This window comes from Typopeltis vanoorti, chromosome 6, assembly GCF_054136105.1.
Source record: "Typopeltis vanoorti isolate ZY-2024b chromosome 6, IOZ_Tvanoo_1.0, whole genome shotgun sequence".
In the NCBI taxonomy this organism is placed as follows: Eukaryota; Metazoa; Arthropoda; class Arachnida; order Uropygi; family Thelyphonidae; genus Typopeltis; species Typopeltis vanoorti.
Genome location: NC_143554.1, coordinates 99,770,115 through 99,796,913, shown reverse-complemented (window position 1 = coordinate 99,796,913; position 26,799 = coordinate 99,770,115). Strand labels below are relative to the sequence as shown.

Sequence of the window (26,799 nt, the reverse complement as noted above, 5' to 3'; positions counted from 1 at the left end):
TCCTTCCCTATATCGTTAATGAACAAATTAAACAGCAGTGGTCCAAGAACAGAACCCTGTGGAACACCACTAGTCACAGGCCGTCTTTTGGACTCAACTCCTGAATAAACTACTATCTGATATCTCTCCATCAACCACCCACCTATCCATCTCACCAACCCTATATCCATTCCCATATGTTGCAATTTACGGATTAGAATTCCATGTGGTAGCCTGTCAAAGGCCTTAGCTAGGTCCAGCAGTATCACTGTAAACCCATTACCATTATCCAGTTCAGCCGTCACTGTGTTATAAAACTTGAGCAAGTTACTGAGGCATGATCTACCCTTCACAAAGCCATGCTGTCCCCCGTACAGTATCTTATTTTCATCAATCCATTCCTGTATATTTCCCTGGACTACTTTCTCCAAGACCTTGACAATGACTCCTGATATGCTGATCGGTCAGTAATTTGCAACAGTAGTTTTGGATCCTCCTTTATGCAGTGGAACTATTTTCCACTCTTTCCACACCTTCGGGACTAAACCAGACCCGAGACTCAGATTAAACAACATGGTCAAGGGCACTGATAATTCTTTAGCCGCTTCACGTAAGACCCGTGCCGGTATACCATCCAATCCCACAGATGTATTCACATTAAGGTTCTGTAATAGACTATTCACCTCCACTTCATTCATCACAATTCCTGTATAAAGTAATGGTTCCTTCATTTTTTCAATGTCACCACCTGTATGATATAATCTTGCAAAGTGCTCGCTTAGTAATTCCACTATATCGACTAATTCAGTGACCTCCTTACCATCGTCATTCCTTAGAATCATTTTGCCGTGTACAGTTTTTTTTGCTTACAGCATATCGAAAGAACTGTTTGGGATTCTCTTGAGCTTGCATAGCTAGTTTCCTTTCATAATCCGCTTTTGCTTTTTTTACCACACTCGTTAAAACGGTATCAAGTGCAGGCCACAAGGTGGCCTGCACTTTATACCGTTCGTGTGCCTGCAGGTCATCTCTTTCTTTAAATTCTCTCCACAGTTTTTTCTTTTTTTGCAGCTCAAGCTTAATGGTGTTATTCATCCATTTAACTCCTACTTGTTTTACTATTTGGACCCTAGATATACAATCAGCCATAACCTTCTGTAAATGCTCCTTGACCACTTCCCATGCTCTATCAACATCCAGACCTTGCAGTTATACATGCCATGGCACTGATCCAAGCAATCTCCTAAGCTTGTCATACTTGCCAGTACGGTAATTCTATATATACCCTGTCTTAATCGAAAATTCCACACCTTTAACCACCTCCCAGGTCAAGACCTTATGATCACTCTCTCACCAATAGGTGGCAACTTGGTCATATTCATTACAGTCAAATTCTCAGATGCTATTACCAGATCAAGCACTCTGGCACCCCTAGTATTTTCAATTACATGCTGTCTCAGATAGTTATCCCTTAATAATTGAATAAAATCCATTTCGTTCCTCACATGTGTCCTCTCCTCCTTCCAATCAGTGTTACCATAGTTGAAATCCCCCATAATTATTACCCTCCTTCCACTCATTTCATCAATTTGTTTATGCATACTATCTCCACCATCTATTCCATCACCTGTTCTATAGCAACACCCAACTCTATATTTTGTTCTGCCAGTCTCGATCTCACACCAAATACTCTCATATGAGCTGTTTTCACTATCCTGCGATACAACGTCAATTCTCCTTGGCTGCAGTTCATCAGCTATCATCAATGACACTCCTCTCCCCATTTTATTCTCTCTGTCCCTCCTAAACACTATAACCTACACATTTTATCCCACTAACGATATCATCTTCTGTCAGCCATGTTTCACTAATGCCCATAACCTGTGGCCAGGAAGAGAGGCAATCAGGACCAAAAATTCTTCCTTCTTATTCCTAATACTCCTGGCATTAGTTATGAGGCAGTGTGGTGTAATGTGGAGATTGAGAGGAAGACATTTAGTTGGATGTTGTGAATAGAAATGGAAGGATGCAGTATTTTTTGTGAGAACAGAAAGGACAAGAAGGGGGGGGGGTGCTGCTGATGATGATAGCAGGGGAATTATGTCCACATAAGATAGACATGAAAGAGAGAAATAGTGGCAATAGTTATGAGGCAGTGTGGTGTAATGTGGAGATTGAGAGGAAGACATTTAGTTGGATGTTGCTATAGGTCTGGGAATGTGGAAGGTGGTGATGAAGAAATGTATAAACAACTTGGATTAGTGAACAAAGGGAAGGGTACTTATTAGGTGATTTTAATTATGGTGATATAGATTGGAATGAAGAGATAGCATTTGGAATAAGGAAAATGAATTTCTCTCGTTTTTGAGAGATAACTATCTCAGGCAGCATGTCAAGGAGGTACGCAAGGATCAAGAGTTTTAGATCTAATCATTTCACCAGCGGACTTAATTGTGAGTGGTGTTTCACAATTTCCTCCATTTGGTGAGAGTGATCACCTGGATTGTGGCTAACCATTGCAGACTTCCATGAGGAAAGGATATATGGATGCATAAAGCTGGTGATTATGACAAGCTTAGGAGACAGCTCGGAGCTATAGCATGGAACGAGGAGTTGAGTGGTAAGGAAATAAATGCTGCTTGGTAACTGACAAAGAAATGCATAACAGCATCAATGTGTAAGTGTATTCCGAAGGCTAAAAAGCTGAATAAGGTAGGTGTAAAATGGATGAATGAGGGGCTTAAGCATGAAATCTGAAAGAAGGTACTTTTTAGGTAGTAGTAGTAGTACAAGATGAATAATGGCAATAATCGGTTACGTGAAGAGTATAAAGAATAAGCCAGGAGTGTGACTCAGTAAGGAAAACAAAAGTGCAGTATGAGCAAAAATTGACAAACCAGGGCGATGAAAAAGCTTGGAGAGTTTTTCAGATATGTGGCAAGTAGAAGAAAGAATAATCATGGTAAGATGATGTTAATGGATGAAAATTGTAGAATGATAACTGCTGTAGAAAACACTGAGATATTCAGTAATCAGTTTATAAGGGCGTTTCATCATGGTCAGGGTGGATTTAGGAGAATCTCAAGTGTAGAGGACATAGGAGAGGATGGCTTAATTGTGAGTGAGCAGGAGGTATTTGAGAAAATAAATAATCTTGATGTCAATAAGGTGATAGGATTTGATGACATATCATCACACATCTTAAAGGAATATTCCAGGGAATTGGCAGTAGCATTGGCATGCCTGTTTAATTTGTCTTACAACAACAACATACATTCCAAGGGAGTGGAAGGAGGGTAAAATTGTTCCACTGCAATAAGGTGGTGATAAGGCTGTAGCTTCAAATTATAGGCCAGTCTGTATATCTGGAGTTGTGGTGAAGGTACTGGAGAGATTGGTGAGAAGTAGGATACAGTAATGGATTGATAACAGCAGTATTCTCTGTGGTTATCAGCATGGGTTTGTTAAGGGGAGATCATGTTTCAGTAATTTATGTACTATAACAAAGTGACATATACCTTGGACAGGGGAGATGCATATACAGTGGTGTACTTGGATTTTACTTGTTTAGACTGGATTTGTTTAGTACATTACCTTCTATATTCAATATCCTTATTAGTGAATAATATATATATTATTATTAAAAATCAAAGATGTAAAGAAATTATATTCTTGGATATTCTTTATCCAAGAATATAATTTCTTAGCATCTTTAATTTATAGTATAATCAAGTGAAAAAACTTTCAACATATATTATTCAGGATTTGTATGGAATCATAACTCATTGTGGGAGACCCATCCTAGACAAAAACAGTATCATACCACTCCTTAAACTCATTCACCGTTTGTGCTCTCATCACCCTATTAGGCAATGCATTCCATGGTTCAGCCATCCTCCATACAAAGCAACTACTCCTCACTCTCTCTTCTTCACTTCCTTTTGCAACTTCTATGGATGTTCCCCCCATCTTCATTCCTTCCCCTTGTACTATGTAAAAGAATTCCCTCAGTGTTAACCTTGTAACTACCTAATGTCTCGGTCAATCCTAAAAGATACCTGTGCCAAAAAATAAAACAAACTCTTACCAAACTTTGCAGTCCACATTTACTCAGTTTGTTCTCATAACTAATGTTGTACATTCCTGGATATCATTTGGTTATCGACCTCTGCACTCTTTCCAAGGATAATTTATCCCCTTCAAATCCTGGTGACAAATCGGAGCACAGGGGTGATCTCATCATGGGAGACCTACAATACTTTAGCCTTTTTTAAATACTTCAGTCATTTTCTATTAAACCTCTTTGGTAAAAATGGCATGGCAAGCAAGACCTGGTATCAGACTATTGGAACTGGATGTCTTCCTGATGCTTTTCTAAATATACTTCTGCAGATCTACTTATTTGTAAATATCTTCACAGGAAAGAGGATGAAACTTATTCTCTGGAGCACAAGAATTAAGCTAATTTATTATTGTCCATGTGTAGAGGCTTAAGTGCTGTGAGGACATCATGTTGGAGGCTTAATGGATTGTATACAGCACTCAGAAAGGAATTAAAAACAGAATTTAATTCTTCCTATATTTCGTCTCAGTCAATGAGACATCTTCAGGAATTACAAAAAAAAAAAAACTAATGTAACATAAAAACAAATAACAAACAATACTAAGCCCAACCACGTGGGTGACACTAAAGTCCTATCTAGGTGGATTGTAGGTGGCCTGGAATGTAAACTGGGACCTCTGGTGATAAGTGTTTCCCAAATCTTAGGAAGCTTGATGCAATCATATTTGTTAAGATTTGGTTGATTCCTGAGAGCTGCTGCTGATTCTAAGAATAGTCTTTCTCTTTTGAATTTGCTGTGGTGGAGCATGGTGGTTTTTTTTCCCCATGAGATCCAGTGAAACCGCCCTCAGTTGTAAGGGCAGTTCTAGTGGAGCCGCCCTTACAGTATACTTTCCTCTCCAATGGCTACAGCGATCACAGCATTAAAAAAATAATCAGGTCCTCCCCCATTCCCTGGTCTTCTCTTCAAAAAGAGTTTAGAAATGCCGTCACTATACCCACATCCGTGGCACATCTGAAAAAATAGCCAAGATTTTAAAAAAGTACAACCTACACACACAGCATTTAAGCCCCACCGCAAACTTGCTGCCCTTATCCGCTCTACAAAAGATCAGCTCCCTTCTCTTTCAGTGCCTGGAGTCTATAAAGTACCCTGTTCCTGTAAACTAGCGTACTTTGGACAGGCAGATCAGCTACTATCTGCCTGAATGAACATAAGTCATACATCTGCAACCACGACTATGGTCAGTCAGGCCTGGCTGACCATGTCTTGGATACAACCCACAGGATCTCATTGGGAAAAAAAACCACCATGCTCCACCACAGCAAATTCAAAAGTGAAAGACTATTCTTAGAATCAGCAGCAGCTCTCAGGAATCAACCAAATCTTAACAAATATGGTTGCATTAAGCTTCCTAAGATTTGGGAAACGCTTATCACCAGGGGTCCCACTTTATTGCAAGTCACCTACAACTGCCCTTAGAGGGCACTCCACCTAGATAGGACTTTAGTGTTGCCCACATGGTTGGGCTTAGTATTGTTTGTTATTTGTTTTTATGTTACATTAGTTTTTTTTGTAATTCCTGAATGTCTCATTGACTGAGACCAAATATAGGAAGAATTAAATTCTGTTTTTAATCCTTTCTGAGTGCTGTATACAATCCATTAAGCCTCCAACATGATAAATTTATTATTGCATGGCACCTCCAAGGACTCTTTGCAGGAGGGTGCTCCACAACCTGCCATTTCCACTACTTAATCCTCTATCTACAACATGCAACACCATCTACCACCAACCAGTAGTATTTTTTTGTCTGTAAATTGTGTGTGTTCTCTGTCTCTTCCCATTGTAAGATTCGGTACCTCACCTTCAGTTGAAAAAAGCTTATTTAAAAATTCTGCCCATCACAATGAAAAACTTAGATCTCTTTCAGTTGAAGGGTGCAATGCAGTGTCATTTTTCCAGTTATGCTACTGAGGTAATGTTAGACCTTTCCTTGTCACATGATTTGTTCATTGTCAAAGATATTCACCTTTTAATATATAACCAATATATAATTTTAATATATAACCAATACCGTCACAGGTGACGTTATTGGTTTCTACACATGTAGACTGACCAAATACTTGACCCTCAAACTTTCTTTTATTACTTTCATGTTTTCATTACTATTTTTCATGTTAAAAACTGCACTTCAAATCTTGCTTGATAGACATAATCCTCAGATGCATATGTTTTGGTCAGCTTCATGATACCCTTATTTTTCACTTGATGTCCTCCTGAAAAGAAACCACAGAATTTATTCAGACTGTCTTCCCTCCTCCAATATTTTTGCCTTATTCACATTTATCATTCACTCTAGTATTTTCCTTTACATGAAAAATCTTACAAACACTTTGAAGGCACAGCTATGGACTTCCACCTGCCAATTTTTCATGGATAATTTGACTATGCTACTTTGATGGTGTGTTTTTCATTTGGCCTTGTATTTTGTATATGCTGGAAACATTTCAGCACCTCTTAACACCCTAGGATCCATTAATTGTCTATCCTTTTTGACACTTTAGTCACTTAGTTACCCAACAGATCCTTATCTGTCTGGTAGCTATATCCATCAGATCTCCCAATAAAACTTATTAAAAGTTCAAATCAGTGACACATTTTTAATCTGTAGCTTCTCCATCCATAAAATCAACAAAACTACATTGTTTTTCCCAAAACACAGATCAAAACCTATCACCATCCTTTGCATCTGGGCCACCTTAGGAAAAAAAAAAAAAATCTGAGATTTTCTTAAAAGGTATAATTGCAGACTTCAACTCTTACCCAAACTTAGCTACTTTTTTATCTGTTCACCAAAAGATCTTCTCTGTTACCTAGATCATCTTGACATCTATAAATATTCCTTGCTCCTATAAACTAACAAAATATGTTAGGTTGCAGTAGCAAGGAACTAACATGGAAAAGCATAGAAATGTCCATCTAAACTTAAGTTTCCTGGGGTTTCCTGATTATACTGTTGATACAACCATCATTCTGTGGAGAAAAAACTTCTCTCTATGTGCAGATGTAAATTCAAATCTGAGAAAATATTCTTGGAATCTGTCACAGGTCTACAACAATTGCCTAATTTAAAAACATTTGGCTGCCTTGCTCTTTCAGAATTCTAGAAAACTGTCATGAGGCATTCAGCCAAATGAACAAGATTCTCTTATTGCATTCATAGAAGGCACCATTTAGGACAGTAAATTGAACCTACTCTGTATTTGCCTTCCTGTGGTGTGCCTTTGAAAATGCCTCAGTGACTAAGACAGAATATCGGTTTATAATTTAAATTATAAACTCGTATTCTGTGTGATTATAAACCAATTAAGCTACGTCCCTAAGTGTTTGTTTCTTCCTTTAAGTAAAAATATCACTAACATGATCAAAAACAACAACTGCTAATGTCTTTGATTCCCTTATAGGGAGTAGGCCCTATTTTTTAGCCCTATCTAACTTTTTTTGAGACTGAGAGGAAAGTTCAATCTCCACTTAGAGATAATTGGAGAGGCCAATTAGAGATAGCTGGCCCAAGACTATCACTAACAATATTCACCATCTAGTGAAGAGAGGCAGCTAAGAAATGCTGCCATTTCATGGTCCCTAATCCTAACACTTATATATTTATTGTCCGAGATAGTGTGGGTTCTATGTTCAATTTTCTTGAGTTTATGGGATAAAAAACTGTTTCCAGAAGAAAAAACCCGCTTGTCCATGCCAGAGATCGACTAAATTGGGAACCAGTCGAAAAAATGCTTAGAAAATGTTCCTCTAGTTGGTGACTAGATTTGAACATAGGTCTTCCTTCAGGTGGTCAAGCACCATGGAGTGCAAACCCCCACTTCCACTGAGCTACACAGACTCTAATCTAACATGATCAGTGATCCAAATATCTGAGCCAAAGATCTCGATTTATATGAATTATATTGAAAAAGGTAGGAATACATTAGAAAACAATCTCACCTTGTTAAGTTGATGATGCAAGAACACTTTGCGCAAATTTTTTATTAGTTCCAAAAGAACTGGATTTAGAGAGCTATACAAAGGTTTTTCTTGAGTCTGATATATCTGTTAAATAATGTGAAGTAACATAACAACAATAATTGTTTTATCACTATAGTTCTGACATAGGGTTAGTTTTATGCTTACCTTCCTAACTAGTCCTGAAAATAATAAATTTATCGAGACTAATCTTATGAGCAAAACTAGATCAGAATTATATATTACATTTATTACAGTATACTGAAAAGCATTATACTGTTTTCTGTAATATATTATAGGATCTTCTTCTTATTATTGTGCTATCTTCTATCAAAGGTCAGCGACCATCTTGGCGAACAAACTGCGCTCTTGTGCTAATCTGAGCAGTTGTGCACTGCTCTTTCCTGTCCACGTCTTGATGTTGTCAAACCATGATATTCTTTTTCTTCCTGTACTTCCTTTGCCACCAATTCTTCCTATCAAAATAGTTTGTAGAAGTTGGTATTTGCTGTTTCTCATAATGTGGCCAAGATATGTTTTTCATTTCTTGATTATTTGTACAAGATGTTTAGCTTTGCCAATGGATTTTAAGACATCTTCATTGGTAATTTTTTCTGTCCATGATATCTTTAGCATTCTTCTGTATAGCCACATCTCAAAGGCTTCGATTTTCTTGATGGTTGTCGCCTTCAATGTCCATGTTTCAACTCCATAGAGCAGAATAGACCACACGTGGCATTTCAGCATTCGGCATCTGACTTCCATGTTTAGGTCTTTATTGCAGAATAGTGTTCTCATTTTCATGAAGGAATGCCGTGCAACTTCAATCCTTGTCTTTATATCTATTTCTGGATCCCACCGTTCATTAAGCCAGCAACCAAGATATTTATATTTGACACTTGATCAATATTTTTCCCATTGAGTGTCAGTTTCATTGATGAGGCTGGATGTTTGCTGATGATCATGTATTTTGTCTTGTTGATGTTTATATTTATTCCCATTCTTTGGCTTTCTATGTATACTCTGCAATGAGTTTTTGGAGATCCATAATATTATCTGCAATTAGCACGGTGTCATCTGCATATCGAAGGTTGTTAACAATCTTTCCATTTATTGTGATTCCCTCTGAACATTCTTCCAATGCTTTTTTAAAGATTACCTCTGCATATATGTTGAACAGGAGTGGTGAGAGCACACATCCTTGTCTCACTCCTCTTTTGATGTTAATATCACTGGTGGTAATGTTGTCTAATTGAACGGTAGCTGACTGATTCCAATACAGATTTGTTATTAGTCTTATGTCTTGTTCGTCTAGCCTTATTTGTTGAAGGACTTCTATTAAGTTAGTGTGTCTGACTTTGTCGAATGCTTTTTCAAAATCTATGAAACACATAAAGACAGATTTCTGTTTTTCTATGCATTTTTGTATCAATATTTGGGTACAGAAAAGGGCCTCTCTAGTACCAAAACCATTCCGAAAGCCGAATTGTGTTTCACTTAGAGTTTCTTCACTTTTTCTATAAATACGATTCTGAATTACTTTCAAAAATATTTTTAATGTTTGACTCATTAGACTAATAAGTTGGAAGTCACCACAGGAATTCCCTTTGGGTTTCCTTGGGACAGTGATAAATGTAGATTTGAGCCAATCTGATGGAAATTCATCACTTTCATATATTTTATTAAATAGTTTTTCAAGAAGTTTGATGTTATCTGGTTCTAATAATTTTAAAAATTCTGTTTGCACACAATCTGGTCCACTGGCTTTTCCTGTTTTACTTGTTCGTATAGCATTCTCTATTTCGCATTTCATGATTGCTGGTCCTTGAATGTTCTTTTATATTTATAGGCTTCTGTCTAGTATCATTGAAAAGTTCTGTTACATATTTTATCCAAATCTGTGCTTTATTCTCTTCTTCTAGAACTATTTTTCCATTTTCGTCTCTTAGAGACACTATTTGCTTTTTCCTCAGTTTTCCAGAAATTTCGTTGATTTTCTTATACAGATTGAAATTATCATGTTTCTTCTGAAGCAGTTCAATTTCAGTACATAAATTTTTCATCCAATTTTCCTTGGCTTCTTTTATTTTTTTCTTGATGATGTTATGTGTTTCTGTATACCTGGCAAGGTCTTTGTTTTTGTACATTCTTCTTGTATCAATAAGAGAAAGAATCTCATCTGTCATCCATTCCTGTTGTTTTATATTATTCACATAACCTACTTCTTCAATACTTGTTGTTACGATGGCATTCTTTAAGCTATTCCAAAGAGATTCCACACTTTTATTTTCTTCTATGTTAATCTGTTGTAATCTCAGGTTAAGCTGTGTCTTGGCACTTTTATTTATGTTCGGGTCTTTCAGTTTTTCTGCATCAATTTTCTTTTTCTTCTTTTGTGATTTTTTAGCTGATTTTAATCTAAGACATACTTCTGCAACTATGGGATTGTGGTCTGATGAGATATCTGCTCCAGGATAAGTCTTTGCACTCTTTATACTACTGTGGAATCTTTTATTTATCAGTATATAATCAATTTGATTTCTGACAATGTTATATTGGTTATCTTGAGGCGATTTCCAAGTGTACAGTCTTCTGGGTGGAAGTTTAAATCAGGTATTTGCTATTGTTAGATCTTCTTCCTGACAGAACTGGACTAGGCGATCTCCTCTGTCGTTTCTGGTGCCTAAGCCATGTTCGCCAACAATTTCTCCATCCCCCCCCCCTCTTCCCACTTTTGCATTGAAGTCACCCATCACTATGTTTATATCATGTTTCTTTGTTAGGTTTTTAATCTCTTTTAGGTGTTCATAAAACTCTTCAACATCTTCTTCACTTTTGTCAGATGTGGGTGCATAAGCTTGGATGATATTTATATTAACGGAGTTTCCCTTAAGTTGTAACAGCATTATCCTTTCAGAAAATGGAATCCAATTTATTGCTGATTTATTGATTTCTTCATCTACTATTATAGCTACACCATGTCGATGTTTGTTCTCATCATTCCCAGAGTAATACATTGTCGTATTATCTTGTTGACACTTTCCAGATCCTGGCCATCTTGTCTCGCAAATTCCCAAAATCCGGATGCCCAGCCTCTTCATTTCTCTTGTGGCATTTCTTAATTTGCCAGCTTCATACAGAGTTCTGACATTCCAAGTTGCAATTTTAAAAGTGGACACCATTTTGAGCCCGGAGATTCTTCGCACCCCTGTCCCATTTAAGGGACGCCGGGAACTTGGGGCCAATTGTAAGGGTTTGCTCGCCATGGTGGTTGTTCTGGAGATAAGGTAGAGCAGTAGTTTCTCCGTTTGCTTTCTGCTCTGCAGTATTACAGACGTACACAATATAATCATATTGCCATCTGCAAATCTCTGATCACAAGCTTTTCCGTCATCATTTGGCTTCAACCTTGTGTCAGTACTGACAATGATGCTTCCCAATGGTGCTTATTTAATGGCGGCACTACTCGCCATGTCACCGAGTTGTCATTGGGCTTTGTGAGGTTTTAAGTGAAACAGAGTTGCCACTTCTGCTCCCCCACGCCCTGATAGCTCAGTCGCCGTTGGTCCACGGCTGCTTATTCGCCAGATTGCTCTGCTTATATCGCAGCTAGCCTCCATATCTGAAGGCTGTTCCCCGATCCGCCACCTGGGGACGCACCCAGTAGTAGTCAGCTCTGCCTCGGGATTATAGGATCTACTCTACGGATAAACAAGTAAACATTCCTCCCCCCCCCCCCCCCCCCAAAAAAAAAAAAACACTTTTCCATGGTCATTTCGATAGTTTATTATACATTTTTTGTCCTCTGAATTCAATTTGCATCTGAAATAGTACGTGAAAATTTAATTGAAAAAAAAAAAAAAAGGCGGAAAATAGCCTTTCACCAGTTCTTAAACATTTGAATTATCCATGAGTTGTCACCTTCCTTGCCAGGAAGTATATCAGAATTGTCTCTCTTAAGAACAAAATACACTTTAAATCTGCTTTATTGTGTTTAATAACTTATTTTTCATAATATTTAAAAAATGAATTTTTATTTATTTTATCTTTTTTTCCTTAGCCTCATGAATTTGATGAGTGCCGGTTTGATGTCAGTGTGAATGACTGTGTTTGGTATTTGCGTGCTGAAAGTCCAGAAGAAAGGAATAAATGGGTAGAAACCTTAGAGGCATGTAAGGTAAAAAGTTTTTTTCACTGTAAAGATAGTATGAATTATAAGAAAATAATAGCAGTTTGGTTTGTTTTTAAAGTGGCATGTTTATCTGAACTATTGCAGTATTTGTAATTCAAGTTATAGCAGAGAGGGAAGATAACTTATTTATAACCTTGACACTTTCAGTCTCTGTATTCAGATCGTTACATGGTGAATTGTTAAGACAAAGACTGGCAAATCCTTAATGTGGTTCTCTTCTTAATACTGGCTTTCTTTATGAGGGCCTTTTAAGAAAAATAAAGTCATGCGAGTTTGTTCTTGATTTGGGCTTTATGCGTGATGCTGTCCAAGAACTTAGTGAACTAAGTCTAGATTTACAAGAGAGAAATATTGACTTGTACAAAGCACACAGGAAGATGAAGAATACAGTTCAAATTTTTGAAGAAAGAATTGAAAATCCTGGTCAGTACTACAGTATTTCTCTTCAAAGTCAGAAGAACATGAAGTTCAAAAGGGATTGAGCTTCACAAAAATGAAAGACACAGTCCTGCAATAAGTTCATCTGCTTTCTATAAAAGTCTGAAAGAAACTGTTGGAAAGCATCTGCTTGAAGGAGATGATGCTGATTTGCCTGAATGTTCTAAGATTTTAGATTCCAAGTATTGGCCAGAAAATCCAGAAGCATCTGACATTTGGTGAAGCTGAAATTAAAAAGTTAGCACGCAAATTTCGCTTAAATGAAAGAGAAGCAGTTCGTGGTTTCTTTGAATATCTTCAAGAAAATAAAGTCCCAGACATACTACATCCTCTAAAGCACACTCTGGGCACAATCTTCCAGTGAATGTGAAAGGGGTTTTTCTCAAATGAATCTTATAGTAACTTCATCTAGGTCATTTTTTGCTTGTACGGACAACTTCTGCACTGATGTTCATCAGGATAGTAGGACCTCCGCTCACTCAGTTCAACCCTAGCAAATATGTGGACTCATGGCTGCTCCGAGGTCATCATTCTGCAGTTGATACCAAAAGCAAGAAGCGATCTAGAGACGATTAGGGTATATCGGAGGATATGTTAAAAGTGTGGAAGTTGCTGTAATAACATCTTCATGGTGAGTACCGACACCTTTTTTTCCAGAAAAAAAGCACTGCATAGACATGTTGTTGTAGGTTTGTCATGTGGTAGGAGAGTATGTGTGAAATAAGATTTGAATGTGGAGTTAATGGAAGGTGAAATATTGATGACTAAGCGTGATGAAAATGTGAGCAGGTGCAGTGAATGGAAGCTTATCAAGGAGAAAAAGTACTTTCTCATGGAAAGATAAATGAGGAATGTTAGTGAATTAGTCAGATGTGAAAATGAGGGAGGATATCTTCAAAGAAATGTTAAGAGTAATAAGTAATGCTTGAGAAATGAGTTGAACAAGATCTGGAGCAACAATGGCTGTTGAAAGTGGAAGAAGGAAGATGGCTATGAAAGAAGAGTTGAAGCAGAATAATGACAGCAGGAAGTTGGAAGGTAATAGTATATCATGCAAGAGAGGGATTGATTGGAGTGACTAGTTCGCAGGTAAGGCGTGAATGAAAGTCACACAGATATGTGTTAGAGACAGTGAAGTGAAAGAGTATGAGAGGTATTTGCAAATGTGTTGCTTGAGGTATGATAGTAAGGATCTAAGGTGAAGTAAGATGATACTGCTACTGCTATTCTTTATTATTAACTCAGTTTTATTTCTGTTGTGGCTACTACTGGGTTGTGACCTGAATTACAGGCATCACTAAGGTTTACAAATTTCAATTTGTACCTGTTTTTAATCATTAGAAAATCAAGTTGGTATGGTTTTGAATTTTGAACCAAGTATTGGTAATTATTAAATCACTTCCTTTTCAAAATTCAGTTTTTTGCCTCATTATTTTCTTTTTCTCAGCCTAAACTTCTCACTAGATTTTCATATCCTTTATTGCTTACTTCAGCATTTATTACTCATCACTATCAAGAATTCATTTGATTTTATTTGTTTTAAGGATTCTTATTTTATATAGTAATTCAGTTTCATCATCTGGATGATGTAAGGTAGGGACATATACTTGCAGTATACGAGAGTTGTTCAGTAAGTCCGTGCAAAAATGAAGAAAACATAATTTTTTTTGGGACAAACATTTTTTATTTTTCAACATAGTCTCCTTTGAGGTCTATACACTTAGTCCAACGATGCTAGAGTATTTTGATCCCATCCATATATAGTATGATTTGTCCAGCTTTTCAAAATAGGCAGTTGTTTCAGCAATCACCTTATCGTTTGATGAAAATCTCTTTCCTGCCAGCCATTTTTTCATTTTTGGAAACAGACAGTAGTCCGAGGGAGCCAAATCTGGAGAGTGGGGGGGGTGAAAGGACTTCATATCGTAAATTGAACAATTTTGCGGTCACAATTGCAGAACAGTGAGCGGGTGCGTTGTCTTGGTGAAAATAATCTTCTTTTTAGCCAAGTGTGGTCGTTTTTCCTTTATTTCATTATTTAAACGATCCAGTAAAGGAGCATAATACACTCCGGTAATTGTTTTGCCCTTTTTCCAAAAAGTCTATGAAGATTATGCCATGAGCATCCCAGAAGACAGTGGCCATAACCTTTCCTGCTGAAGGAACGGTTTTCGCTTTCTTTGATGCAGATTCCCTGCTTGCAACCCATTGTTTTGACCGTTCCTTGGTCTCAGGCTGGTAGTGATGAATCCATGTTTCGTCCACTGTTACGAAACGATGCAAAAATTCCTCTGGATTCCGTTGAAACAGCTTCATGCTTCCTTGCAACAGTTCACATGTTGACGCTTTTGATCCATTGTGAGCAAACATGGCACCCATCTTGCAGATAGTTTTCTCACATGTAAATGTTCATGTAAAATCTTTTTTAGATGCCCACAGCCTTGGCAATTTCACGCACCATCACTCTTCTATCATCCATCACCATGTCATGGATTTTTTCAATAATTTCTGAAGTGACCTCCACAGGGCATCCAGAACGTTCAGCATCACTTGTGCTCATATGGCCACTTCGAAAGTTACTAAACCACTTATAAACCGTTCTAATCGAAGGTGCAGACTCACCATAATGTTTATCAAACTTAGCTTTGGTTTCCTGAGTCATTTTGCTTTTCAAAAAGTAATGTTTAATCACTACACGAAATTCTTTCTCATCCATTTTTCTCAAATCACGGTACTTGATCGATTCAAATGAACACCAAACACAGGGTAATAGATCTATCTGACTGAAACTTAGTGTGTGATCCTCCAACATTTGCCAGCAACTAAAAATAACCTCGATATGTACTGGTGGCGCTATCTCTTCGACTTTGCACAGACTTATCGAAACAGCCCTCATACATGAAGCGATTGATGTGGCTTTCAGCTTAACCTTACTTTTATTGTAGATCGTCAGAAGCCTTTCAAAAATTTTGAAGTTCAGTTGTCTACTAATATTCTGCTTCCATTTTAATGCTGATTTTCACCCTGAGTACACTAAACTATGCCTTGTACTTTTCCAGATCTTGTCCTTCTTGACTCACTTAATCCAAGGATGTTGATACTTATCTCTTTCATTTTTTTTGTTTAAGATTATGTAGTTTTTTTTTTTAAAATAGATCTCATGCTTTCCATGTAGCTATATATAATCCAGCTTTCCTCATTTTCAGAGTTACATCATCAGATGTTGAAAGTCCTGAAGAGATTTACTCCCATCTCATCATTCTTGTGACTTACTTTTGGAGATAATGCTAGCCTCTTCTCTATTTTGCTGGCATGACAAAGCAACTAATGCTAGAGAAGAGGCTAGCATTAGTTGCTTTGGTCATAATCCCAAATAACAATAACCTACCTATAGTTGATGAGGTCACTAGGGGAAGGGTATAATATGCATCTTGCTTTTTTCTAAGTGTACTACCATGGTGTACTTGGAATATGTGGCTGGTTGTGATGTTTCTACATCCTTCCACAGAGGATGTGCATATATAACTTAGCAATTTTGTTGCATATTGCCCTGCCTTTTATATAATTCATTAATCTTTCTATCTATACCTTCACTGGAATCATTTAATATGTGGAACATGATAGCATTATATGCCCGCCTGGTTGGCTGAGTGGTTAGCGTATCTGCTCTCCAGCCAAAAGGCCATGGGTTCGAATCCTGCAATGGGCATAGATGTTTGTGATTGTCTGTGAAAATACTAGTGGTGGTGGTCATTGGTAGATGGCATTGGTGTAGTTGATGAAGATAGTTGGGGTTGGTGGAGACAGAGAGTTGTAGAGCAGGTGCCCCTCCCTCAATGAGTCTTTCGACTCCCTGGAGGTGTTATGTAACTAAGAGTAAACAGCAGCAATTCACGTGAGTCAAATGATCTGGTTAGGGATTTGTTTCCAAAAAATCTTCCACAATTCTGGGATCAGTCAGTCAAAGTTAAGGACTTGCTTTAGGGATTTCATTTTTTGGAAAAAAAAACTTTGCAAAATCGAATTTATATCATGCTTTTCACATACAGTTCACTACTATAGCGATATTCTAGTTGAGGTACTGAAGTGTTTGATCGAATCACCCATAGAAGCACTGGTGAGCTATAGGTTTTGTTGTATGGAACTTATATATAGTAATCTTGCAATTATCTGACCTTCAAATAACCAAACCTTCAGTTAACTGACCCTAGTATAGCACCATGTAACTGTGCCTTCACTTGGCTTGATCCTTCAGTTATCTGACAAGTAAATTAACTTTCTGCTGCAATTGGATAATTAGTGGATTACTCTATATAAAGAAGCAACAATGTGACTCACTTAAAAGAAACTTGAATGGTTATGCTACAAAATGTTCATCTTTTTTTGCTTCCATCTTAGTCACTCATTAAAAAAAAAAATAAAGACTAAATTAATGAACTTCTTTATAACTTAGTGTGTAGAATACGAAGGGCAAAGTTGATTTAAAAGTTCTTGCAATCGTATAGCAGCTACAACTGCTCTTACAATTGTTTTTCATATAAAATTAGGATTAATGAAGCAGGTTATTAAGGTATATGAAAAGAATGAATGTCTTTGAGATATCAGGCTCGAAGGAATTTTTTGAGGCCAAACATAAGAAAATAAACTATAAACAGTTTGAAGGAACAGTGACTCAACCTAAAAGAGAAGCATGGATTGATTTTGGAATTCAAAATTTCTATGGAATGACAGATACTGATTTTAAAAAAGCATAGTTGAAAACATTCTCAAGAGATATAAAATTTCATCATAATATGAAATAAGATTAATTTCTTGCATTCCATTCTCACTTAGAATATTTCTGAGCATGTTGTGCAACCGCTATAGCTCAGTATAGATGAAAGTATATTTAAGTATATATTTAAGTATAGATGAAATCCTTTGGTCGGAAAGACCTGGGTTCAATTCCTGTCAGTGACATGAGGAACCTTTATCTCTTTCAACTAAAGGTGAGAGTTAGCCAGTCTCATACGGAGGTAGGGTTTTTTTTTTTCAACTGGAAACTCAGGTTTTTCATTCCCCAGAACAGGCAAACCGGCCCCGTGAACACACACATGGATTACAGTCATGAATATGTCCCAGCCATATGTTGGTCCCGAGCCCGGATAAAATTGGGGGGGGGGAGCAATGGTGAACTACCCTGTAAAAATTTCACCAGGAATACTTTGTGGGCAATGCCTACAAAGTCACCTACGCTCAGAAACGACTGGAAGGAAAAAAACCAGCAGGCTGTTGTGCAGTGAGTAAAGAGTAGGATGAAAGACTTTCATCAGGACATAAGAGAAAAAATTAAAAAAAATAGTTATCAAAGATGCTGGCACATCTGAATGAGGTCAAATTACTGTTGGTGTTTCAAAAGAAATTTACTGGTGCACCATATCAAAAATAACCACATGATACTTATTTAAAGCCCAAGGAACCATATTTTATTTAAAAAAAAAAAAAAGGTTAGGAATTCAGAATAAATATAGCATTTATTTATTTATTTATTTTCATATGAAGGACACCTACAAAATATTGTATACCTCTTATGTTTAGTACTGTGGATGATCTCAGTTTCCTGCTCTAGAGACCAAACATAGTACTTCTTATTTTCAAAACAACTTCATTACTCTACTAAACAGGGTAGTTGTTTCACACTGAACAACAGTTTCTTTCTTTTATATTATGATTTTCCCAAACATCCATGTTGATTGGGATTCAATTCACTGTTTGTCTGTTGGTTGGTGAGCAGATGTACTATCCTTTGCCGACCAGTTCAGCATTTACTTTTATGCAAACTGAAATTATAATTTCAATTTGTGTAAATTCAGTTTATTAATAATTTTATAAAAGAATTACTTGGTTATTGAAATAAATAGAGAAATCCACTTAATCAGATTCCTAATATATATATACTTTTGCAAGGCATACAGGATATTGTTATAGTATGACATAATGAGGTTTTCATTATTATTAACATCTTATCCTCCAAATTAATGATTTGTTAATACTCCAATATTATCAGATCTTATATTTAATTTTTCGTAGGCACTTCTGACTTCATCAATTCATCTGAACGTTGGTTTTCCTCTGTTTTTTTTCCTGCCATTCTTGGAATCAAGCCCCTGCTTGACCAACCTTTCCTTTCTCATCCTGTTTAAGTGACTGTACCATCTTAGATTATCTCTGTTCACACATTCTTGAATGCTAACTATGTCAACTTCCTTCCCAATATTTTCATTTTTAATGTGGTGTCATTGATAGAAGAAAGAATTATTATGGAAGAATGATTCTCGTTGGAGAGAATGGTGGAATGATAACCACTAAGGAGGGTTTAGTAGAGATGTCAAATGAATAGATCATAAAGGTATTTCATCCTCATGAGAGTAACAATATACAGATCTTAAGAGCAATGGGAAGGGAGGGGGAGCCACTGCTGGTGAATGAGTAGGCAGTATATGAAGAATTGAGTAAACTTGATGTCAGTAAAGCCATAGGGTTTGATGGTATATCACCATGTGTCTTGAAGGAATGTTCCAGGGAATTAACAACAGCTTTAACTTATCTCTTTAGATTTGTCCAAGTTCCAAAAGAATGGAAAGAGGACAAAATCGTTCCACTTCATAATGGTGGGTGAATAAGACTAAGGCTTTGAATTATAGACCAATCTGTTTGTCTCAAGTTGTGGTAAAGATGTTAGAGGCTAGTGAGAACCAGAATTGGATTGATGACAACAATGTTCTTTTTGATGGACAGCATGAGTTTGAAAGGAAGATCATGTTTTAGCAATCTACTTACTTATTATAACAAGGTGACAGGTGCATTGGACAAAGGGGATACATACAAGGTGATATATTTAGATTTTGCTTATATAGCCTTTGATAGATTGTCACACATGACAAGCTGGTAATTAAACTGGAACAGATGTGGTTGGATAGTAGCACTGGATTGGAGATTGGCTATCTGATGGGTATTAGCAAGTTGTGTATGGGGGAGCAATATCCCAGAGGAGGAAAGGCACCAGTGGTGTTCCCCATGGGTCTGTTTCGAGTCCATTGCTCTTTAATTTGTATATAAATGATATTAGGAAGGGCTTGAATGGTGATATACAGTTGTTTACAGATGACACATAGTTGGGAAGAACTATTAGGAGTACAATGGATGTTCTAGCCTTTTAAGGGGACTTGAATATATTTTCTGAATGGGCAAATGAATGGGGGGGGGATGCCAGTTTAACATAGTAAAGTGTAAAGTTTTAAGTTTTGAGAAGCACATATGGGATACAGAGTATAAAATTGGATATCTTAGAGGAGGTGGAGGAGATGAGGGATCTGTAGTGTTGGTGGATAAGGACCTGAAATTTTGGGGACGTTTTGCTAAAATTGTGAGGATAGCACAGTGCATTATGGGAATGATGATGTGGAAAACACTGACATGTAAGAGTAAGGATGTTATGATTTTGTTGTATAAGGCTTTGATCAGACCACATATAGATTGCTGTGTGCAGATTTGGTCACTGGTTTTTTCCAAATGGATGAAGAGATGGAGGAATGGATTCAGAGACATTTGACTAAAGTAGTTTCTAGTCTGGAATGTAGAGTATGAATAAGTGGATAAATGGACTTGGGAAGACAATGATCAAGATTTGTTGATTGATGAGGAGTTATTACTGGATTAATGTAGGTCAGATTTTTCATAGAACTGGTTGAGATGGTGGGGAAGAACAAGAGGCCATCCCTGGAAGTTATATAACAAGGGAATGAGGAGTAGGTTTTTTGCATGGAGAGTTGTGGGTGGTTGGAATGCATTACTTGGAAGTGTGGTAAGTGTTGACAGTGACAGGTCATTGTTTCAACTATTGTCTCACTCATACTTCAGCCATACTTTGCGCTTGCGCGCACGGGGCGGGGGGCTAAATTAAGTGCCAACATTTTACATGATTTCATGTCTAAGTTAGTGATGGAAGGTGAAATTGGGGAGCTCAGCTACACTTTCAGTTTGTTTAATGAGCTGGTTATTCCAGCTAAAATACTCTGATTTAAGGCGGTGCATAAAGAGTGCAAATGTTGGGGATGGAGATATCTCGGAAAACAGCTCTAGTGTATCATCTACTGGAATGTTAGAAAAAAAGATGGTACATAAAAGCTAACTAAGCATTCTCTAATTGATGGTTCTGTATAGTGGTTTTAAAGTGTGTGTGTGAGTGAGTGATCTTTTTAATGTAAGATGATGCCTTACCGATATGCTTGTTGAGTTTAGATGCCAAATGTTTAGCAAGTTCATATGTAGGGCAATTTATGGCATCAGTAATGGGGCATAGCTGGGCTCCAAGTTTGTGGACCTTAGGTAGGCCATATACTGTTGGGAGTGTAAGATTTTTTAATTTGGACAAAGTTTCCATTAGTCTCTTTGTAATATTGTTTAAAAGATTTATGGTTTTATTTTTTATCAATGTTGTGCGATCCTTTGCTATCGGGATGTATGTTGACATATCCAATAGTAATTCTTTTATTTTGTTGTTGTTGTAGTCATTTGTATTAAGGATCATCATGACATTTCCTTTCACTGTGCTTTTTAGCTATGTGGCCCACAGACTCTTTTCAACTGTTTTACATTTCCTCAACAATATTCACCCTGAAATCACTTTTACTCTTAAAGAGGAAAAAAAAGGGTACTCTGGTCTTCTTGGATTGGATACCTAAGTTGCAAGGAAGCTGGATGTGTCCCTCTTGTGTTTAGTCTATTGGAAGCCCACATGCACAGGTAGATAGATGTCACTTTACACCACCATCTTGCTAAGAAACTTTGGAATTTTAAAAACTTTAGCCTCCAGGGCACAGTGAATTTCATCCTCGGGACAGGCATTCCATCTGGAACAACAGGCTCCACTTGCACTTTCTGAATAGAACAATTATAACAAAAAAAAACCTTGAACTTAAAAAAAAAAAAAAAAAAAAAAAAAAAAAAAACCTCCCCAAATAAATAAATAAACTAGATATATATGTATGCCATATCCTACTTTATATCAAAGGTACTACAGATGAACCGAGTTCACTCCTGAAACAACACAAAATAAGAACAGTTTACAAACCTTTGGACGAAGTCTGAATTTCCTCAGAAAAAATTAGACCTCCAGGATTCTCTCTCTTTTTCAGATGTCTGCAGGATCTTCTAATCAATGTTGGATTCAGCATGCTGAACAGACAGAACGGACTACCATTAATAGAAGAAAAGAACATAAATATATTCTGTATGGACAACATGCCTTCATTTCATCAGATGGAAAAAAGAAGTTACTACAGAGATCCTAGTTTAAATCACAGAGACTCTTCTTAGAAGCATCTCGCATGCTACAAAAGCCATTGAACTCTAACAGAAATGATGGTGTAATTCTACATAATATTTGATGTGCCACTCATCAGCAGTAATCACAAAATATCACCCCTCCCCCAGAGAGCATTGCTGTTGTCTTCTATGCACGTGACTATCCTTGTTCTGGACGTCATCGTAATTCTAGTTTCTGTTGCGTTTGCATCTTAAAAATGCCTTTGATAATGCTGGCTTGAGCTGGCAAAACATCAGGTTTCAAATACTTAATTTAGTTATTAAATTAGTTATTTCATTCCTGTGTCTATGTAGTTTATTTATTCGGAAATTTCAACGTGAACCCTACAACTATGGAAATATACAAGGGGGGGGGGGTTCTGAAAAGTTCTGATAAACACCTAGAACAAAAAAATGATATTAAAGCAACTGATATAACCAAAAGAAAGAACATAAAGTTACTTTCATAACTTTGCTACTAGTATGTTCTTTTTTGTGGTTATATTAGTTGCTTTAAATATGGAAATATTTTCTCTTTATCAGCCGATACTTAAACAGTCTGGTCAAAGGCACTGCCAAATCCCTAGCAAATTCTCGTAATGTGCCAACTGATATCCTTCAGTTCATCTAAGCCTCTTTCCACATCAATCCCAGCTATTCTTGCTACTGCATTATTTCCACCCAGATATATGCTGTTTCAAAGTGATTCAGTAATTTCATCTACATTATGAAGGAAAATGGCATCAAACTTGATATCAAAACTAGAAGTATTCAACTTTATGCAGATGACGTTATAACTACTAAGTACATCCAGTGTAAGTATTCAGGATTCTTTTACTAGAGTAAATAACTGCTGTAACAGATTTTGTCCTCCTTACTATTGGAATTCATAAATTTATTCTACCTTAATACTTTTTCCTTTTACTTGCAATATACTGAGAGAATTCTTTGCGATTACCTTTGGTTTGCATAGGTAATCGCAAATTTGGTTTTGCATATCTGATTTCTAACACTGATTTTGCTTTTTTTTTTTTTTTTTTTTTTTTTTTTTATAACCATATGTGTCACTCTCTGACTGTACCTTCCTCATCACCTTCCTCTTTAAATTTCCTCCACAACACTTTTGCAGCTCCTGCTTAATGATGCTACTCATTCATTTAATTCCCACTTGATTTCTCCTCCTGACTTTAGCATAAGCAGTCTACTTCTTTCAAACATCCCTTTATCATTTCCCATGCACTATCAGCATCCAATCCTGCAGTTTTGTATGCTGTGGCACTGCTCTGATAAGTCTCCCAATTTTTTTCATAATTACCAACTCTGTAATTTCATGTATGCGTCTTCTTAACTGAAAATTCCTCGCATTAAGCCATCTCTCAGGTCAAGACCACGTGATCATTCTCGCCAACTAGTAACAATGTAGTTAATTTGATTACAGAAAAATCCTCTGATTCATTACTAGATCTAGCACTCTCAAACCCTTTGTACCTTCCATTGCTTGTTGCCTAAGGTAATTCCCCCTTCCAATCGATATTCCTTTAGTTGAAGTCCCCCATAGCAATTACTTGCCCTCCACTCATTGGACTTATTTGATGGTGCATACAATACACACTATTCCTGATAATATTTGTAACTTTTATATCATATCCTTTTCATTCTCCTTAAAGTCGACACTGAAGTTTTTGTCATTTATGATTTTAATAATACAGGCTGCAAATATTAGTTGATCAAGAATATTTTAAATGATTTTGAAATGTAAATTTTAATTGTGAATTTTGTATTTGTAATTTTCATGTCATTTTATGAATTATGTATGGTTGTTACCAGTCCTTTTGTGTTTTGTCATCATTGTAAGATTCCCCACCATTTCCTTTATATATGTATGGTTCTTGCAACTTTTCCTGTAATATATACATTGGTCTGTCGTCAATGTATGATTTCTCTCCATTTCTTCTATTGTTTCCCATTTCCTTTGATCCCCTCATTCCCACTCCATTCTCACAATGCAATGTTTTCCTTAAATTCTTCCTATAGTAAACCTCACTCTCTAATGGACTATTTCTCTGGTCCCCATGATTCATTGTAATGAGCACTTATATATTTATTCAACTGATTACCCACCATAAGGTTTTGCTTATTTGCCATGTTCACTAAAAATTGTATCCAAATAGCTGAAATATTTTACTTCTTCTATAGGATCTCTCTTTATAATGCAGGTGATATATTCTGTGCTTCTGCCTATTTTTGTGGTTTGCATAAATCAGCAATAAAAAGACATTCTGTTACAGCAGTTATTTACTCTAGTCAAAGAATCCTGAACACTAACCCTGGATGTACTTAGTAGTATAACATCATCTGCATAAAGTTAAGAGCTACATTGAATCTAGTTTTGATATCAAATTTGATGTCATTCTCCTTCATAATGTTATGTAAATAGATATTGAATAATGGAAACACTGTATAACCTTGACTTACAACCAATTTATGTCAGTCTTCCTGGATCTTCTTAAATTGTGCAACTTGAATATAGACTCTGTATGCTCTGTATAATGTTCCATTTATTTCACATAATTGTATCATTTTTAAATGCTTTTCTTTTTGCATATTATCATGTATATTTTCCAGATCTACAAAATTTAAATATTTGTTATAATACAGGATCTTGTTATATTCCCATGATCTCTCAGCTATTTATCATAAATTGAAAAATCTTATTCTGACAACCTGTATTTGGCCTGAACTCAGCTTGTTCCTCACCAAGTGTCCCCCCCATCTCACACAATTTTTCTTAGCCTCTTCTCGAGTATACTTGCATTGTATAAATTGTACCTGGAAAGAAAATGCTCTGTAATTCTTATCATTTCATTGCCCTTTTTTTAAAAATAGGTATTATGACAGCTCTACAGCAAGCATCTAGAATCAACCTTTTGACCTGATGCTCTGAATTATTCAGTGCTGTCATTGTAAAACTTTCATACTTCCATATCTAAGCATTTCTGGTTAAAGATCATTCACTCCAACTGCTTGTCTGCATTTCAGATTTTTGATGGCTTTTATTCATCAAAGGATTGATATGTGCTTCTGATAGTATTTATCTTGAATATTTCAACATTTCTTATGACACTTCCGTCACTGCTTATCTCATTTAATAATCTTTTAAAAGTAAGTACTCCAGATATTCAGAATATCTATTTTCATTTTTTATCTCATCTCTGATTCCACTCTTGACCTCCATTTACAAGCCTCCAGAACATTCTTTCAATTTCATGATATTTATTTTCTGCATTCTTTCCAAAATATTCCCATTGCTTTTCTTGAACTACTTTTACACACAAGTTAACTTTCTTACATTTATTTTTGTATTTTCTAATAACATTTTGCTACTTTGCATGCCGGTCACTTTTGATATGCTTTCTTCTTTTCCAGGAATGCTCTTTTGAGTCCACCATGAATTTGAAATTTTCTATACTTGCAATGCTCCCTTAGCTGAATCAGTGTTTTCTTCAGAGTTCACAATGAGATGTAAGGGTTTCGTTCTTGTTTTCGAATTCTTCTTTATATTTGAATCTGCAGTTTACCTCTGAAGACTACTTAGTTTTAATTAATTTTAAAACCTTTTATACAAAGTTTTTTTTCAACATTTCCCATTTTTCTTTTCAGCATGATATTTGTTTTTATCCAGCTTAAATTAAATGGTGGTCACTTATTTCAGATTCCTTGGATACTCTTGTATCCAGTCATCATGAGAATATCATTACTCACAATAACATACTTAGTACGACTTTATTTTTTGTTTTCTCTCCATGTGAATTTTTGCACATTGTTTATGTTGGAACATGTGTTGGTGACTAGTTAGTATCCTGAAGAGAAATCTGACAGGCACTTTACCATTTCTATCAGCTTTGTCCTTTTCTACAGATTTTCTCAAAACATTTCTATATGTCTTGTATTTATTTCTTATTCTTGTTTAAATTTTCAACTAAGACCAGTTTCTTAGCTTCCTTAATGTCAGCTTGCTTCTCTAATGACTTGGAAAAAACTCACCATTTCTTCCTTAGTAGAATCTTCTATATAGGACCCTTAGTTGCAAATGAGTTTCATGATTCTATTCTAGCATTTTCATGTTTTGAAAATGTCAATAAAAATGTACCCATATCACTTGACTTAAACTTCTTGACTGGCAGGCAGATTCATCTTTGTCATAGCTACTCCTTTTTTTCAGATCATCATCATCATGATGCTAAATACAGATATACATCTTTATCTATTCTGGTCTCATTTTTAATCTAATAGCTTATTATTGCCTGAATATAACCTTATTTAGAAATCTCACCTGCAATCTTCTTTGTCTCACTTTTCCATGGCCTGGTTGGTAGAGCAGTTTGGCTCTCCAGCCAAAAGGCTGTGGGTTCGAAGCCCACCACAGGCATGGATGTTTGTGATTGTCTGTGAAAATACTAGTGGTGGGCGGTGGATGGCGTTGGTGTTAGATGATGATAGTTGCAGTTCATTGTAGTTGGTGGATTGAGTGGTGAAGACAGAGTTGTAGAGTAGGTACCCTCCCTCAACAAGTCTTTAGACTCCCTAGAAGTGTCGCATAATAATAATAATAATAAAATAATAATAATATCTCTCATGCCAGTGGTGGTGCCAGTATTCATTTCTGCTGATGTTGTTTGTTTCAGTAGCTAAGACTTTTCATTGCTTATCCTGGTTTCCTGATGAAATAGCAGGGGCCTTATTTAACTGGGTGATGCT

General features: G+C 36.4%; 1 protein-coding gene across 1 annotated transcript in view; it reads left to right on the top strand.

The window, feature by feature from the left end:
- Nucleotides 1-26,799, top strand: part of cert (ceramide transfer protein) — a 210,772-nt gene that overhangs the window by 20,637 nt on the left and 163,336 nt on the right. The window contains exon 2 of the mRNA XM_090395057.1: nucleotides 12,127-12,243. Within this exon, the coding sequence (XP_090251183.1) occupies nucleotides 12,127-12,243 (117 nt within the window). The remainder of the gene's footprint in view (nucleotides 1-12,126; nucleotides 12,244-26,799) is intronic.